The 19,066-nt window shown below is 44.6% G+C and overlaps 1 protein-coding gene and 1 non-coding gene across 2 annotated transcripts; one reads left to right on the top strand and one right to left on the bottom strand.

Moving 5' to 3' along the window:
- The first annotated feature begins 301 nt into the window (after window positions 1–301).
- TRNAA-AGC (transfer RNA alanine (anticodon AGC)) lies at window positions 302–374 on the top strand. Its single transcript has one exon. It is a non-coding gene; the product is annotated as a tRNA-Ala (tRNA).
- Window positions 375–6,008: 5,634 nt separating this feature from the next.
- LOC136501773 (methionine aminopeptidase 2-1-like) lies at window positions 6,009–7,054 on the bottom strand. The gene has a single exon (XM_066497309.1). The coding sequence runs from the start codon at window positions 6,865–6,867 to the stop codon at window positions 6,421–6,423; it is 447 nt and encodes a 148-aa protein (XP_066353406.1). The 5' UTR covers window positions 6,868–7,054; the 3' UTR covers window positions 6,009–6,420.
- Window positions 7,055–19,066: the final 12,012 nt, after the last annotated feature.

Genomic DNA, 19,066 nt, shown 5'->3' on the forward strand with positions numbered 1-19,066 from the left:
GTTAGTTCGTGCGACCGCCACACGTGGAACAGGTTCATGACGGACGAGTTGATGACGCGACGCAAACCAAATATCTCAGCTAGGCTCGGATGATTCTGAACTACCTCATGACGCAAACCAAACATGTTGTTTGTTCCCAGCATGCACCGCGGAGGCGGCATGATTACCTTCGCATTCTGATTATTATAGTTTCCTGTTCTGATTAAACAGGAAGAAGGATCATTAACAACTTTGGGATTCTAGTTTCCTGTTCCGAGGAAGTAAAATAATAATAATATTAAATAAACGATGCTGTCACAAAGGGGATGTAGCTCAGATGGTAGAGCGCTCGCTTAGCATGCGAGAGGTACGGGGATCGATACCCCGCATCTCCATTTGTATTTTGCCTTCTTTATTTTGCAATAACACTGTGGTTTAACCTGTGCCTGATGCACTGTGCTTTTTTTTTTTTTTTTTTTTTTTTTTTTTTTTTTTTGCGAAATGATGCACTGTGGTTTAACCTGTGCCTGATGTTTTTACTTCAAATGCTCAGTAAAGCTGCTGATAAAAGTTAACAACTTATCAGAGGCCCTCTTTTAAGTTTTAACCTCCTGGATTGCAATGACTAAGTACTTTAACCTGTGGCTGATGTTTTTACTTCAAATGCTTAGTAAAGCTGCTGATAAAAAGTTAACAACTTATCAGTGGCCCCTCACAAGATGTATTTCTCTCCCTGGAGGAGTGGGGGTGTTATAGCTTGCGCATTCATTATGTGGCATTACTCCGACATAATTTTGCTTGTAGAAAATAGTTAGTACGTAATGCAGATTGTGCTACTCTTATATTGATTAATTTTAAATGCATTTTGGTTTGCATTGAGAAGTTATCTGTAGGATGAGAATTGACCTTCATACTGCCTATTAATTTGTGGTTGTTGACATCTCTTGCATCAGGAGTTACCAGTTGAATAAAATAAGATTAGAAGAAACATATTGCACATTATAAATATCATACTGATAGATCTAATGCGTCAGCTTTACCTTTTTTTTTTTTTTTTTTTTTTGCGAGACAGCTTTACCCTACTTCTGGGGTTTCTCCCTTTTGGATATGTGTCTCTTCCAGGGAGCTCAAACTCCTAAGATCGATGGATTAATGATAATGGCAAAAGGCAGCAATTTTCCTGACACTTAACGCAAAAGAGGTTGGCAGCATGAAATCCCCATACATTTCTGGAAAGATTGCATGTAATAACCAGGTAAATTTATTTGGACTACGGTCAGAGCTTGGAGCAACCTCGGCGCCTTAAATAACCTGAACTAGAGAGGTTCCATCTACAAAAGACAAATGGTGGTGTAAATGCAGAAACAAATAGAAAAAAAGGAGGGACATTGAAATGATATATTATTCTGGTGGCGGCATGTGTCTGCAAGGAACATAACTGGAGGACCTTCAAAAATTTGGAGAAACTCACAATTGAAGTCGCCGGCTCGATTCAATAATGAATGGCGACAGTAGCAGGAATTCAGCAACTATCTTAAGCGACCAGATTTATAGGAAAAAGTATCAACATTTATCACACCAAAATAGTGTTATTAGATGCACCTTGAAATATCTTTTTGTAGTGTACTTTTTTGAACGAAATTTTTTTGTAGTGTACTTGCATTGGTGTCATATATGTTAGTACTCTTTCTCGATGAAGTTGGTCAAATTTAAAACAGTTTGACTTGGCATTAACTCTAGAAGTTGTTTTATTTTGAGACGGAAGAAATATTAGCATGTGTTTGGTTTGGACACTAGGGGGATGCGATGGGATGTACCCGTCCCTGTTTTCTAGGTTGGGATGGTTGATGGTTCGAGTTTGCTGTTTGGTTGGAGAAACGTGGCCATCATTGTTTTTAGTTGTTGTTGTTGGTATCTCAAATTTGGAATTAGGAGGTCTAAGTTGTCAACCTTTTTATCTTCTCCTCCTCGTTTTCCTATCTGCCCCGTGATCGGTGTCCTACTTGAGCTCCCATGGTAGCTGACGCCTATTGCGCTCCCGTGGCCTCCTGCGAGCTTTGAGCACCCCGAGACCCTTGCCTCGTGCCCCATGGCCCCTACGAAACAGCAGTCACTGGCTCTCCCTATGATCCCCGGTGTTCCATGACCAGCTCCCACATAGTCACCACACTCCTCTCATAGGTACCTAATGAGACCCTCTCCTTCCCACACGCTCGTGTCAACATGTACATCCCTCTTCGTCCGTTCGATTTTGAGGTATCACAAGGGAGGAATCTAAGAGGCATATTTCCTGCTAGGGACTGTCCAATCCCTGTGTCCTATAACCAAACACTTGAATGACGTGGGATATCCCACATCATACCAATCTTGCTCTGAAACCAAACATATGCTTAGATACTTCCTCTATCCTAGAAACAAAAACAATTCTTGGTTTTTTGTCCGGGAAAGAATGCAATTCACGTTTTACGAGTATTCATGCAATTTTAAGTTTGAACAAATCTATACAAAAAGTTACTAATATTAATAATATAAAATAAGTATCATTAGGTTGACCATAGAATATATTTTCATAATAAACCTTAGAAACATATATGTTGATACAACTTTCCATAAACTTAATCAAACTTGAGTACATTGTTGGCAACTAAGGGTAATCCCAATCCATGGTGTCATACTCCGATATCCAATGCACTTAAGAACTTGAGTACATTGTTGGCAACTAAGGGTAATCCCAATCCATGGTGTCATACTCCGATATCCAATGCACTTAAGAACTTGAGTACATTGTTGGCAACTAAGGGTAATCCCAATCCATGGTGCCATACTCCGGTATCCAATGCACTTAAGAAGAGTTAAAGAACTGCTACAATACATGATATCATGTCATTAAATCCAATAGTATCACAATATATTTCATATGTTGTGTATATGAAAGTGGCTCTAAACTGTCAAAAATAATTCTGAATTGTTGGATTTTGTACCAAAGCTATATGGGTAGCTACAACCCAAAAACCATGTCTACACGAAACCATTATACAAAGAGATGTGATAACTAGGTAAATGATAGGTGAGAAGACATATATGTGATTCGATAAAAATGAAATTTGAAAAAACCATCCATTTGGAATATGGTTTCTATGTGTAGTGTGTATAGTATTTGATAAGTATAGAGACTATCTCATAATTTTACGTTAGAAGTTAGAACTGCCCTAACAAGTGTTATAGCTTTCACTCTCTCCCCTGATTTTTTCTTTGCCATATTATAAACAAAATATCATATATGACATCTAATAAATGTGTATGCTACAACCTACTGATAGTAGCCTAATTAAAGTCCTCTTTGTTTTCACTGGGTGTGGTTGGGTGCCACTGAGTTGTTTCGCCGCTGCATGCACCTACTACCAGTTGGTTTTTCGATAAGGCATCACCTTCAGTTGTTGTTTTGTTTTGAAAGAGACCTTCAGTTGCTGGGAGCCTGGGATGGCCTGAGTGATGAATGATGATGTGTGGTTAGCTGGAGCTTGGTGCGGCTCGTGATGTTTTTCTCTTCTCTTCCCCTTCCATTTTTAGTCTTTGTATATATACCCCCTCTCCTATCTCTTTTCTGCTCTTTGTTTTCAACTCCTTGTCCTTTTATAAATTATCAACAAATCTCACGTCAAATCTCTTGTATTCCTGGCTTTTTCTCAAGGTGGCCGCGCGTCCATTTGGTGAAGAACTTCGCCGCCCCTTTGCTGCACTGCTGCTACTCTGCTAGTCCTTAGGCGTTGTTTGCCAAGTTCCTCTCATCGAATACGTGTAATAAACTATAAAAAGCTTCAGTTGTTTCGGATGCCTGAAAATTCTTTATAAGTATACTAATCGTTGACCGTTTATGTTCCAAAATGTAAGATGGTAGCTAAATGACGCCATTTTGTGTTCGTTGAGGGGACTAGCATGCAGAGCAGCAGCAGCTAGCACAACTGCCTAGGTATATATGCTCTCGGCCTCTCGCCTCTCGGGCTTGATCGGAACGCTGAAAGGCGCCACTGGGTCTTCGTCTGATGATCGCCGTCCTCATCTACACTTGTATATCATCGAGAGAGAAATATTAGTCGGCAGATGATTGGATCGGATATCCATCGATCGGTATGACCAATGGAGTTGCCGGAAAGAGACGACGCAGAGTAACGCCGCCTTTTGCATCAGAAACACCGATAAAATTAAACTGACCATATGTAACTAGATCACTAATCTAATAACACACATCGAATTGAGGTGCCGTTCAATTTAAGAGAGCTAGTTAGCGTATCCCAGTTATTACCTTTTCATGGAATAATTAACTTTTTACCAGACTTACGGGGTGAGTGGTATATAAAATATCATGTCAGTGACTTATGTGTCAGTGACACATATTATGGTGTCATCCGTAATAATGGTAAAAAATTAAATGCACCCCTTTTCATCTTTCTGGAGAGGCGCACTGGGATTGTGTCAACTACGAGTGTTCTCTCTCTCCTCTCTGTCATCAGGGAGCCGGTCTTCTCTCTCATCCTGTGCTGTCTATACGTGTATCTAATAAACTAGCAAACATATATTTATGTTATAATTGGACATATAGCTTGCTGCACGCTCATATAAAAGATCTCTATCTGTGACTCAGAAATTTAATTATAATAAATGCACAGTAGGGGATCAAACCCCTCCTGTTTTCCTCAAAAAAAAAACTGAGAAATTTATTCAACAATTATTGTCATATGTTCTAATTCGTTTTAGAATTCGATTTTGTAACCGGGTGAACGCAGGGGCGAAGTCAGGCATCAAGTCCATTGGGGTAATCTCTATTATATCATTGGGGTCATTTACTAATGTTCTGAACAGTAATTTCTATAGGATTAGCAATATTTTATAGGGTTAGCTAACCCCTACAAACTAGCTTGTGTCCCTGCAGTTGCTCTAACTTATATGGCAGCTTGAGATTTATCCAAAGACAATGATTATTAATCATTGTGTTCTAAGTCATCTTGGGATCAGACTCCACACACTCTTGTACCATGATTGGACACACTGCTCGATCTAACTCTCCTGTGGGCATAGGAAAGATTGAGGGACCATGGAAATGCTTTGTATTTTAACTCATCTTGTGATCAGACTTTACACAAGTGCCTGAACACATTGGAGGGAGTGAATAACCACAGAAATAAACTCTCCATACTTTTATATTAAGTAGAGTGCAATTCTCGCTTCTCGATGAGTCAATCAATTTCAGATTTAACTAAAACTATACAAAAGAAAACTACTAATATTTATGATATTGAATAAGTATCATTGGATCAAGTAGAATATTTTTTCATAGTAAACATATTTTGAGACACAAATGTTCATATATTTTTTGTAAACTTAATCAAACTTAAGAAAATTTAACTTGATTCAAATATAAAATAATTGTATTGTTTTTAGGATGAAGAGGATATATAGATTAAGCTAAGAGCATGGCTAGATACATAAACGAACTGAATGTCTGAATGTGCCGCAGGTGGCTTTGTCGTCTATCAACGGTAAGCTCACTACCCATGGACAATTATGCAAGATCGATCTGAAACTCACAAAGATGAAAGTCATGAAACATCATCCATACAGCAGAGAAGAAATAAAGGGACAGTCTGTAAGACCAACTTTAGTTCATCGTTCTACTGCCCCAATAATCGAGACACAAATTAGGAGCCGCGGAGACCACCACCACCCTACTTGCGCGACCATAAAAGCTAATAGCTAGTAGTACAAATCTGAAGGGGAATGAAGGAAAGAAATAAGAACACTACTCGTGGTTAGTTATGCGCAGGACACTGAACCGACCGAGGGGAAATTAAATATTAGAAGCATCAGCCGAGGGATCGACCTGATGACCTGACTCCAAACACACTGGGCGCTCTCCTGATCGTGCAGCTCAGAGCACACGGCTGGCCATCATCGATCTGTCCTCTTCCTAGCGCTCTTTCTTCCTCATGTGTCAGCTTAATTGACACTGACAATCGGTCGATGGTGTGGCAAATACTGGTATCTCAGTGTATGCATGGATACATGATGTGCAGCAAACCAAGTGCTGATATTACTAGTGAAAGGATATATACAATAGTTTAATTTACAGTTAATAACCCACCACCCAGCTCCTTGATCACACTGATCTGTATGCAGTATGCATGCATGCATGTATCCTCTCCTCTCCAAGAGGGAGGATGGATGGGATATGATGCATGAGCAGAAGAAGATCATGCATGATGAGTAACAAAAGGTAGCAGCTAGTTAGTAGAGAGGATGGATGATGCATGGATAGATATGATGATTGATGATAGTCTAAACCAAGCTCGCACAAACCTTCCTATAGCAAGCTAGAGCTAGCTAGTCCCTGCTAATTATCCATAATTACAAGCAAGTCCACCTTCTCTCTCTCGATCTCTCCCTCTACTTCCCGGCGGCTTCCGGCGCGGCGTCTGTCCTGGGCCTGTCCGCCTTCCTGCGGCGCGCCCCGGCCCCGATCGGCTTGGGCTCGGTGGCCGCGTAGATCTCGGCGATCGGGCGGTAGCGCTTGTTCCTGCGGCGCCTCCCGCCCACCTCCTGCTGGTCCTCGTCCTCCTCTTCCTCGTCATCCTCGGCCGCGGCGGCTAATAACCCAGCACCAGCAGCAGGAGGAGGAGGAGCAGGGGTAGCCGGCGGGAGCGGCACAGGCGGCGCGTTGACGGAGCGCGGGGACGAGGTGGAGGAGGCGGACGCGACGGAGCCCCGCGGGAGGGCGCCGGCGTAGGAGGAGCAGCTGCTCTCGCTGAGGTGGATGAGCTGCTCCGCCGCCGCGAGCTCCCGCGCCGTGAACCGCGCCGGGGACGGGGCCTGCGCCGCCGCCTCGTCGGCCATGGCCGCGCGGTGGACGGATCGATCGATCGCTCGGCGGAGGAAGGGAGGAACGGAGGAGGGGCGTGCGGGAGGAGCGAGCGAGGGTTGGCCTCCGGCTAACTCTGCGTGTCCATCTCTCTCCAATTTTCTGTGTTTTTTTTTTCGTTTCTCTCTATTTTTTTTTCCTCGGCGTTGGTTGATTTTTCGGGCTCAGGCTAGGCTGGCTGGGAAGGTTAATCGCTCAGGGCCCAGGCGAATAGGCGATCGGCCCCGGCCGGCCTCGCGAAAACGGAAAACCGGAGGGGGCTATCCAGAAAACGCATGGTTTGTTTGACGGAGACGATTATTGTGCATCGTGCGGACCGAGGAGGCCACGGATTCCGTGCGCGCCTGTGCAGTGAGGTGTCGACGGGTTCGGTCGCGGGCCGGGGCTGTGTTGTGCTTGCTTTTGCAAATTGTGCAGAGCGGCAGGTGGTTTGTGCAAGGAGGTGGCGCGGCAGGATTCGGGTGGAATTTGGGCCACGTCCTCGCGGCGCACTTCACGCGGTGGTGGTGGTGCGCAGCGGCAGCGCCGCGCCCGCGCGACGCAACCTCGCGCGCGCCTGGGTCGCGTCGCGTCGCCTGCCCAGCCAGCCGCTCGCCCCCGCGCAGCCAGGCTAGCTATTACTAGTGCTCACGGTCACGGTGTTGGCGTTACGCGAGCGGCGAGCCTAACTACTTTTTTTTTTAAACTTAGGAGATAATATTTTTCTTTCATAATATTTCAGCATAAGCATCAGTATAAACTAAATTTCAACATCAGCGAACAGGGTGACGGACGGGACAGGACGGGTGGGCGGGCATGCAGACGCAAAGCCGCGGGCAAAGTTGTACAACTTGGAGTGCTGCCGCTGCAGGATATATATTGTAACACACGTAAAATTCCTTTCTTTTTTCGCTAATGCTATGATTAGGGTGTCTGTCCGGGCATGTGCATCCAGACTAGCCCTGTTCCTGGGCCTGCGCAGTGAATTAGGCCTAACGGCAATCAGTCTGCTTCCCTCTATCCTCTCTCCTTCATCTCTACCTAGTGACATAACCTCCGCCGACGGAAATTTCCACTCGCTTCACTCGTCGTGGCTTCAATGCATCGGACGCCCGCCCCACTCCGTCCAGTGCCCACATCCTTCTCCGCGCCGCATCTGTCGCCACACCACGCCCACTCCTCCTCCAGAACCTCACCACGCCGCGCCCACTTCTCCTTCCGAACCTCGTCGACACCGGCGTGGTCGACGAGTCGGACGTCTTCGGCGGCACGGGGATGACAACGACGACCTCCTCTGGGCGCTCATCAACACGGACCTCACTGGCGGGGACCTCGACCTCGGCGTATGGAAGCTCCTAGCTGTCGCGGCGCTCTCCTTCGCCGGCGTGCCCACGATCCTTTGGTACCTCGTCCAAGCAAAGTGGTCACATTGCGCAGCGCATGTTGCAAGTTTATGTTTTAAGTATTTTAGATGTTTCATGTGAATGTTGTAAGTGTTTCATCTTGATGTTGCAAAAGTAGATCGTGATGTTGCACGTGTTGCAATAGCTATACATATCCGTTTCAAGTGTATGTTCTAAATATTTTATCTATTTTTTAGATGTTCATTGCAAGTGTTTCATCTGGATGTTGTATATGTTTCACACTATGTTGCAACTATTTTATCTGAATGTTGAATATGTTTGCAATATGGTTTTCAAGAGTTTTCATATGCTTTTGCAAGTGTTTCAGACGCTTCTTGCAAATGTTTCAGCTGTTTCGTACGAATGTTGCAAGTGTTTTATCTGGATGTTTCAAAAGTAGATCGGAATATTGCACATATTGCAAAGTGACTCACCTATCACAACCGCCTGTTGCAGCTACTTGGACGCCGTGCATGCGCGTGGGGGAGAGGAGGTATGGCGCGCTGCTCGGCAGCGGGTGCAGGAAGCGGAGGGCGACGTGGTAGGGGCACAGGCAGTCCCCGCGTGGTATGTGGGTGTGGCAAATGGAGGGGGTGCGGGCGGACATAGGCGCGATGTGAGGGCGCAGTTTCTTGGGAGCAACAGACGCCGACGTCAGGTGCGGACAACAGCCACGGGCGTCCGTCCGGACGTTCGGACGGTTGCTAGTAGTGTCGTTCTTTTTTTAAGATGCTTTGATTCTGAGTATGATATTCTGTTGTTGATATTTTATCAGTTTCAAATTATAAGATGTATGTTTTGATTTTTTAGATATTATTATATATCTAAGTGTATAACAAAAACTATAAGAGCTGAACATCTTATAATTTATTTATAGAATGAAAAAAGTAGTAGTAACTAGTAAGTTAGCCCACGTTTGCTTTGCCAGACCAACAGATGTGGAATGATATGATCCTAGATCCCAACCTGATCTTAGCATTTGGGTTCGGGTCAGGAGACGAATTGAACCCATCCGTGTCATCAAGTTGCCATATACCAGGTGTTGGGTTTATAAACCTGGGGTCTCCAATGGGCCCGCTTCTCGACGAAAACTCGGCCCGGCAGACAGCGTAGCAACAACGCGCGTCTCCCGGACCGACCCAGTTACCTAACGACCGGTCGGGAGAATGACCCGGTCTCCGACCAGAAGGCTTGCCTAAGGAGGGGACATAGTCCGACTCCGACCTCCTTTTTCGACCAGTAATACGCCGAACCTTTGCTTGCAGCTCTTCTCCGACCGACCCGGTCGGAGTCGATCGGGAACGACCGACCAGGGACGCCCGCTCAGTAAGGGCCCGGGGATCAGGTGGAGCAGATAAGATAAGGCGCTCAAGTCAACCGTGATACCGAGGACCGTACCCTGCCATACCCTACACACCTACAGGACAGTGCCACCAGGCCATATCAGACGGGTACTATGCAACCTTATAGGCGTGTCAGAGACCAAACAGTGTTGTGGGCGCCGACATTTGCCTTACAGTGTTGTAGGCGCCGACATTTGCCATACCAGGCGAACACGGTAAAGCCTGCCACATGCGTCTGACATAAACAGTATTGTGGGCGCCGACGACCATCTTGTACCCGACAGCGTGGGCAACAAGACTAGGAAGCATATATATACATTCTTTCTCTTTCTCTCTAAATTTGTAAGACCATCCCCTTCACCTATAAAAGGGGATGCGCTTTCTCCCAACAGGGGACGGTCATTCAGACTCTCTCTGGCTGGCTATAGACAATCTGAGTATTCGAACAGCTCAACAACTCTAGAACTCTAAAGCTACATAGAGTTCTCACTCCAGTACTTAGCGCATGTTAGAGCCCGCGTCACTCTCAGCCCTTCGGTTCAGAGTCCGACCGGGCCTTTAACACCCCATTCTTATTACTACTCTTTTGTAATCCCACAATAAACTTCGAGCACCTGGGCTCAGGAATAAAGTCTCCGACCGACTGAAACTAGACGTAGGGCATATTGCCTGAACCAGTATAAATCCTGTGTCATTGAGTGTCAGGCCACATCTAATCACAACGCATGATAAAAATATAAATATTTACTTGTTGGTTACTTTTCGCACCAACACCAAGTATGGATAGAAACTCCACTGATCCATGATGGATAAATCCTACAAATGCTTATTGCATTGGTTGTCCAGATGCTTCGTTAGCAAGGAACCAATCCTAGATGTTACGTATACCAAGTTATTACTGACAACATGTGCATCGATGGATCGGAAACATAGCTAGCCAGATCTAGGCCATGTTTAGTTATAAAAAATCTAAACTTTGGCACTATACAAAAAAAAGATTTCCCGTCACATCAAATTTGCGGTACATGCATGGAGTACTAAATGTTGACGAAATCAAAAACTAATTACACAGTTTGGTTGTACTTTGCGAGATGAACGTTTTGAGCCTAATTAGTCAACGATTGGACAATTATTACCAATAAAAACAAAATGCTACAGTATAGCTACAGTGCGCCCGAAATCGGCCGGCGCCGAATCCGGCCTCAACTAAACGCGGCCCTAGCTATGGTAAAGTATTGTCAGGATATATTGAATATATTTTTAATCCGAAAACATATGCATGGTGTATTAGCATATACTAAATCTGTCAAAGTGGCTTTCCTGTTGTTGACCTTGAAAGGTCAGATTAATACACGGCTTTACCTGAGTGGAAGCTAACGTGCCAACCTTTTTCTCCACTCCATCCCTGGGTTGCAGAACAGGGTAGACCTTGGAAATTAATGTTCAATCCATCAGTCAATCCAAAAAATGGATCAACCAGTTCGGAGAGGGAGAGAGAGAGAAGAGTGATTGCATTTAGTACCACTGTTGTTGCATGTATTATTAATATTTTTCTCGTATTGCAAGTTAAAACAACACTACGATACAAATGCCGACAAACATGCACCTATTATACTCATCTTATAATGGTCGGCACCAAAACCATAACTTCAAAGCACCTCTAAAAAGATTAATTTGGCAGGTCATAACTAATTTTACATATCTTGAAGTTGATAAAGTCACCATAGACATCTAGCTGTTGACAAGCATGCCACTTATTACCGTTGAAAGAACACTACTCCTATAAGCACCTCTGAAAGACGAAAGACCAATTCGTCAAATCTTGAAGATGAAGTCACCATAGATGTTTAGCTATTGATGAGTACAATTCTTACCGGTGAAAGAATAGCACCATTAATTTTGGAAAAATACAATTAATTATGACACATCGAAGACTTAAACCCAAATGGTCATGTTCAATCATAACAAATCTGACCATTAGTTTGTGTATCATCTATCAGTTATATTTAGGAAATGAATAAGTGTTGTTCTCAAAATGATCATACTTATTTTTTTGGAAGAAATAGTAATTCCTCCTACCACAAGTCAAATATATAATAAATCCATGGATCTAAGTTTTCTCTAAGTCTAACTTTTTTTAACTTCGATCAACAATATTGAAGATTTGTATATAGATGAAAAAACAGGATTGACACCAAAATAATATACTTTATACCTCTTTCCATTTAATAATGTAAGAAAAGACCCCATTCACAAATATCCATTCGATTTGTCCCCGTTGACTGCACATTACGGTTTTGTTGCTCAATTGATGGGAGGGAAACAACAACAGTAGAAGGTCGATTGATTTTAATATGCATGTACTCCATCTAGTTTGCAAAACCTTGATGTTTTGAACAAGATGTTAGTCAAAGTTTGGAACTTTGATTACAAATAATTTCAAAGTATTTAGTTTAGAAATTTAAAGATCATATGCAAAGATTTGTTGTCATGAGAACCACTTCCATTAAACCATAAAGATATTTGGATTCTTATTGTGATAGAATATATATCTTGGAGACCATGTCGAATTACTGGAAGGAGCACATCATCAATCTAAGCATGTGGCTAAATTTAGTGTTGGTTCTAGCTTTCACTGTTCTACTTCCATAACTCACCAACCGAAGAAGTGTGCTGAACCGACAATGTTGTTTTCCTCATCACTGTCGGCTGGTCACACAAACTGACAGTGTTGGCTACACAAAACACTGCTGGCTCATTTAATGAACCAACAGTGAAGAAGATTGTGATCACTGCTGGTTTATAAGAATCGTCACTGATGTGTACCCCCATCACTGCCGGTTTAGTTGTGCCGGTTCAAAATCCGGCAGTGAAGGGGGTTTGAACTGCCGAATTTTGAACCGGCACTGATTTGAAGATCTGAGGTAGTGTAAATAACATCACTTCTTTGGTGAAACATTTAGAGTGTGTTTGATTTGAGAATGACGAAGTAGTTCATCATCTATTATCACTTTTTTGTTTGGTTCGTGCAATGTAATGAATTGATCCAACATTACCTCATTCCTCACAAGTGTATTAAAACAAAGAATAGAGTCATTCCATCAAATTTGGGTGTGTTTTTAGTTTTTAAGGAATGAGGTGGTCCATCTTCTACTCATTCCTCACTTTTTTGTTTGGCTTATGGAATGGAATAGGTTGATGCATCATCACCTCATTCCTTACAAGCTAATAATTAGTACTAGTACGAGAAATAAGGCCATTCCATCCAATTTAAAGAATAGACTCATGATGCACCACCTCATTTAGGATGGAGTGGCTCCACAAACAAAACACCCTATTGACTATTAAAGAACGATAATGCTTGTATCCATGCATCTGTCCTGTGACTCTCTGTAAGGATCTAAACAATGCCTAGAGGGGGGTGAATAGGCGTATCTAAAAATTTCTACGTAAACTCAATGTCAAATATCAGTGATAGTCGGAAGTTCCGACTGTTTGGGCTGAAACTTCCGGCAGTCGGAGAGGAAGACAAACTAACAAGAACAAATATGTTAGAACCAATCACAACAACAACAAGCACGTGGGACACAAGGATTTATCCTGAGGTTCGGCAACCCCACAAAGGAGCTCTTACGTCCTTGTTGTTGAGGTGATCACCAAGGTCGAAGTCTCTTCCACGTCCTTGCCTCTCTCAAAGCAACCACAAAGGTTACTTGAGCTTTTCACTAAGAAATCAAGGGTAATACAAACTTCCCAAGGCTCTTCCACAAGATGGAATCTCTTGGGCGATGCCTATCCAGCTAGGGTTTCAAGAATCCAAGAATAATAGACGCAAATCCAACCGACTTGATGAAGAAATCAAGTGCTCAAGCTTACCAAAGTGATTCTCTCACTCAATCCACTCTCCTTTCACTCAAAACCCTAGGGGAATCAAAGATTGGAGCAAAGGAGAGAGGAGAGGGGTGCCTTGAATGCTTGAGAGCTGTTTTGGACGAAGATTGGTGAGCAATGAATGAGTGGTTCTATGGTTAGAAGAGAGGAGAGAGCTATTTATACTCAGTGAAATCCAACCATTCAGATCTAGGTCGAAAGTTCCAACATAGATCGCTGGAACTTCCGGTCCTTCCATAAAACACAGTTCAAGGCGTACTCAAAGGTGGTCAACACATCTAGATTTGGAACTTCTGGTGGAGCGTCGAAACTTTCAGCAGCCAAGACTTCCGACTCACATCATAACTCCTGACCTAGAGCCGAGCCAGGGGGCTAAGTCCTAAAGCGCCAGGACTTCCGACGGGAGCCGAAACTTCCAACTCCCGTCGGGGCTTCCGATGGGCGAGTGAGCGCAGGCGGGCTGACGGCTAAGTCCTTAATTGCTAGAACTTCCAGCACCAAATGCCGGAACTTCCAATGGCCAGAACTCCCGGCTCACATTGGGACTTCCAACTACCAAAAATCTAAGAACTATATCTAAGTGTTTGTGAGGTGATTTTGTGTCTCTCTTTTGATTTTATTTTTATGCTTGAGCACTCTATCTTCCTCAGACCACCTAAACTTGCATCCCTCTTTATAGTATGGCATACCTAAACCCAAAACAAAATTAAAAATGCTTGAAGCGCGCTTTGGGTTCGTTCGCCTTTTGCACTTGAAGACTTGAGGGATACCATTTCATCTTAAATCAACTCTTTAAAACTTTCAAGGGACTAACGCTATAATATATCTCATTAAGTTCTCATTAGTCCCTAATTTGGATGTCATCAATACACCAAAACCATATAGGGGGCAAATGCATTTTCAATCTCCCTATTTTTGGTAATTGATGACAACCAACATAGGCTTTATAAAAATGTAAGAATTTAAAGTTTTTGAGCCCTAAAATTTATAGATAGTGTCGGTGTTTCGAGTTGCCACCGGCTAGTAAATTTCTAATATTGCGCGTCTGGTACGGATGGTGTGCTAAGAGGACATGAGGTTTATACTGGTTCAGGCAGAATGTCCATACATCCAGTTCGTTGCTGCTGCTCGTGTTGCTAGCACTGAAAGTTTATAGTAGGGGTTACAAATGGTCAAGAGAGGGATAGATCCTAAGTCTCTGGTGAGAGGAGCAAATGGGTGTTGAGGACTCGGTCACCTCTCGGTTGTGTGCTTTGTGTTCTAATCGGTTCAGGGTTCGAGTCGGAATCGGTGTGATGTGTTTCAATCCGATCGATTCGAGTGTCCTATGGTGTGTTGCGATGAGTTTCGATGTCCCTTGTGGGACACACTACTTTCCCTTTTATAGGCCAAGGGAAAGCATGGGTTACCATGGAGGAAGAGAAGAGAATGAGAGGAATAAGTCCTTCAGGATCGCTGGGTCTCCTCTATGCAGGTCCCATCGACCCTGTAGATGTCAACAGGGATAGCTTCTCATTGTGGCCCTATCCATCATTGGCGCCATGTGCAGACATCCTCTGCTAGTCATGGTTCTCCACTCCGTCCTGGCGGTCGTCGTGGTGAACTAACGCGCCCATCAGTGTTCGTACAGGGGTTAGGCAAAAGAACACCATTACGCTCGATGTTGTTCCTGATGTGAACCCCTAGGTATGGCCCATCGTGGGTCGCAGGCTACATTGAGTCATGCTAGTCTCTTCTCTTGCATCAAAGCTTTGACCCAAACCCATACGGTTGGACCTAGAGTGGTTGGCGACAGTATGGGTCTCCGTTGGGTGAGATGGAGCCTCTAGCCTCGGGGTTAGGCGAGGCGGAGTTCCTCCCTAGAGGCCAGGTGAGGTGGAGCACAAACTCGAGGGTTGGGCAAGGCAGTGCCCAAACCCAAGGGTCGGGCGAGGTGGAGCCAGCCCTTAGAGGTCGAGCGAGGCAAAGCATATGCCCTTGGTGTTAGGCAAGATAGACCCCACCCCTAGAGGTCGGGCAAGGTAGAGTCCGCCCTCAGGGGTCGAGTGAGGCAGACCTCATGGCCTCGGTGTCGGGTGAGGTAGAGCCAACCCTCAGGGGTCAGGCGAGGCAGAGCTAGCCCTCAGAGGTCGGGTAAGGCAAAGCCCGTGGCCTCAGTGTCGGGCAAGGCAAGCCACCCTCAAATGTCGGGTGAGGTGGAGCCTACAGCCTCGATGTCGGACGAGGCGGAGCCAAACCTCAGTGGTCGGGCGAGGTGGAGCCCGTGGCTTCGGTGTCGGACGAGGCAGAGCCAACCCTCAGGGGTCATGCGAGGCAAAGCCCGTGGCCTTGATGTTAGGCGAGGCGGAGCCAACCCTCAGGGGTCGAGCGAGGTAGAGTTTGCGCACCTAGGGGTCGGTTGAAGCTGTAGTCATGCTCTTGACTACTCGGACGAATCAATGTTGATGGTTATTAGCTCCTCTTTGGGTACCCTAGTATTGGTCCCCGACAGAGAGCTCCCCTTAATATATGCATTGAATTTGAATTCCAATGATGATCATCAACGCGTCACTTGCATATATTAAGATAGAAACTCCCCCTAAATTTTGCAGTCTGTGGGATGCAACAAGTGTATGTGAACAAGTGAATATCCATGAAAAAGGGAGATGCAATATGACATGTTATACAACAAGTAAAAGAAAATATGATGGCCAAGATCTCAAAGTAACAACTTGAAACAACACATGGCCATCCAAAATAATATCCACCATTCACATATAGAGACAAATAGATATGTAGATAAACATTGCTTATCCTATAATCATCTATCACACAAATATAGTTGTCCATCACATAGCTCATCTAATGAAGGATGTTGTTTAGCACATAGTAGTTGGGCTTCAACCAAACAGTCTTCCCATTAGCACGATGACCATCCAAATACATATACTGGTACTCATCCATGGCAAGAGCGGAAATGTCAGTAATGGCAGTGGAGGTGCGATCCCTGTGGTGTAAGCCAAGAAGGCGAGAGAAGGTAATGAAATCAACCTTGTAGTGCTTGCCTTCAGTGGTCCAATGAATGAAATGAGTCTCTACCTAGGTGTCCAAGTGATAGGAGGCATAGAACTGACAGATAATCTCATTGTTCCATGGCTTGTAGAACTCCATCAATGGCTACAACCCCATCCTTCTCAAGTCACAGAGTAGCTATTGCTTATCCGGTCTAGGCAGCTTGCTAAGCTCAAAGGTGTCAATTGCCTTCATTTGAATCATCAGGGCCTCTTGCTTGTTGATGAAGCGGAGAAACATGAAGTGATGGTAGAAATCAAAATGAAACGGCTCCCAGAACTAGTACTCGATCCTCAGATCCTTGGGCTCATCATATAGGTGTTGGGCACAATAGCAATAAATCTCAGCCACATGTCGATGATAATCAACCTATAGATGAGGGGTAAAACCTCTAGCTAGATTGGGAGTGCGCTGCGGTTCATGGATAGTAGGAGTGGGACCATCGAACTAAATCAAGCGACTGATCCCAAAGTAACCCGGAGCTGAAGGTGTCATGGTGCACACATCATCAACAATAGTTCAGCCTTCTTGATCAAGGACTTCTTTAGCAGGATCGATGGCGGGAACATCACCAAGACTGGGAATGAACTCTCATGCAGTGGCCCCAATGGGCAGAGCTTGAGCATGAGCCCCACAACCACCACCAGCATCATGAGAGAGTGATGCCTTGGTGCGTCCAGTGAGCCAAGAGGATGTGGCGGGATCTTAGGTCCGCTTGGAATGCTTCTCGCTACGACGGGGAGGAGAGGCATCACCACTAGAGACCATCACTATGGAGAAAAGTGAAAGGAGACTAAGAAACAAGGTAAAAGAATGGCGAATGAGAACTAGAGATGGAGAAACATGGATGGAGTAGCGACCAAAAGGTCAGGAGTGCCGGCTAGTGCTGGGACTTCTGGCAGTCGGAGTTCTGGCAGGCGCTGGGACTTTCAGGGTTGTAAGTTCTGGCCCTAGGGTTGGGACTTTCGGCGGCCGGGAGTTTTGACTATAGCCTAGACTTCCAGCATATTTTGGTGGCCAATCCATACATGTGGCTCCAAATCCACGCAAACGTTCCCACAACGAAGGTAGAGGAGGAGAAATGAAAGAGGAATAGAAGAAAAGACACAAGGTACATTGCAATTAGGGTTAGCCATGGAGGTTGTACCTTGGAAAGGAGAGGAAGAATAGGAGAAACACCAAATCCATAGCACCAATGAGGAAATCCGCGATAGGAAGCACCTCTTGTAATGAGTGGATGACCTCTCCACCACCAGGGGTGAGACTAGCATAGGGAGGCAGAGAAGAAGGTGGCGTTGAGTGGATGCAGCGGTGTTGGGAGTCCCAAGGAGAGCTAGAGCTCCCAAGGCACGTGCGTGATGGCGGCGGTAGGCGATGCGGGGTCACAGCGGCAGCGGCGCTGGGCAGAGCGGAGGCATGCAGGGCAATGGCGTAGGGGCAGGCGTGGGTGGCAGCGTGGGTAAAAAATGAACCCTAGGTCAATAGGCACAATTAAAAAGAAACCATCTATGTAGATCTCTGTCGAAAGTTCTAACCTGAGCCGAGACTTCCGGCAGTCGGAAGTTTTGGCCCGAGAGCTAGGACTTCTGGCTATTAGAACTTCCGACCTGAGCCAGGACTTCCAACTCAGGAAATTTCAGAAACGTCCTACCTCGAGCTCACCATGTCATATGGGGCAAAAATATGATGGACACATAATTTTCACATGTGACTAGGTTTCAAACATTCCACAAAGCAATAGTCACATATGAAAACTATAAATTATATTTTGAAAGTGTCACACAATATTTTCACAATTCTTTTCTCCTAGCTAGTTCAAACAAAGCATGTGCAAGATATCAAGCCATGTTATGAGAATCAATGATATTTAGCTCACTCCTCAAAGCACAAAATCTTGACTTGTCTAGGGGCTTTGTGAAGATATTGGCTAGTTGCTTTTCAGGTGCTCACATGATGAATTGCGATATCTCCTTTGGCTTAGTGGTCTCTCAAAAAGTGATGCCTGAATTTCTATGTGCTTTGTTTCGAGAGTGGTTTACAGAGTTGTTTGCCAACTTAATGGCACTCTTGTTGTCACACAAAAGGGGAATCTTGGTTAGCTCTAACCAAAGTCTTTGAGGATTAGCTTCATCCAAAGTAGTTGGGCATAGCATGCACCACCCGCCACATACTCGACTTCAGCGGTGGACAAAGCAACGGAAATTTTGCTTCTTAGAGCTCCAAGACACCAAGGATCTACCAATGAATTGACAAGTCCTAGTGGTACTTTTTTGGGTTACTTTGCAACTAGGCATAATATGAATCAGAATAGCCAAGTAACTCGAAAGTGGAACCTTTAGGATACCACAAGCCAAGATTTGGAGTGTGTACTAAATATAAAAAAAATTCTCTTAACGGCCATCAAATGATATTCTTTTGGAATAGCTTGAAATCTTGCACACATGCACACACTAAGCTTGATATCGAGCCTAGATGCACAAAGGTAAAGGAGGGATCCAATCATGGAG

The sequence above is a fragment of the Miscanthus floridulus genome, chromosome 13, assembly GCF_019320115.1.
Source record: "Miscanthus floridulus cultivar M001 chromosome 13, ASM1932011v1, whole genome shotgun sequence".
NCBI lineage: Eukaryota > Viridiplantae > Streptophyta > Magnoliopsida > Poales > Poaceae > Miscanthus > Miscanthus floridulus.

Bases quoted from the DNA above. Each gene is read 5' to 3' on its own strand.
- LOC136501773 (XM_066497309.1), bottom strand. From the start codon at position 6,867: ATGGCCGACGAGGCGGCGGCGCAGGCCCCGTCCCCGGCGCGGTTCACG.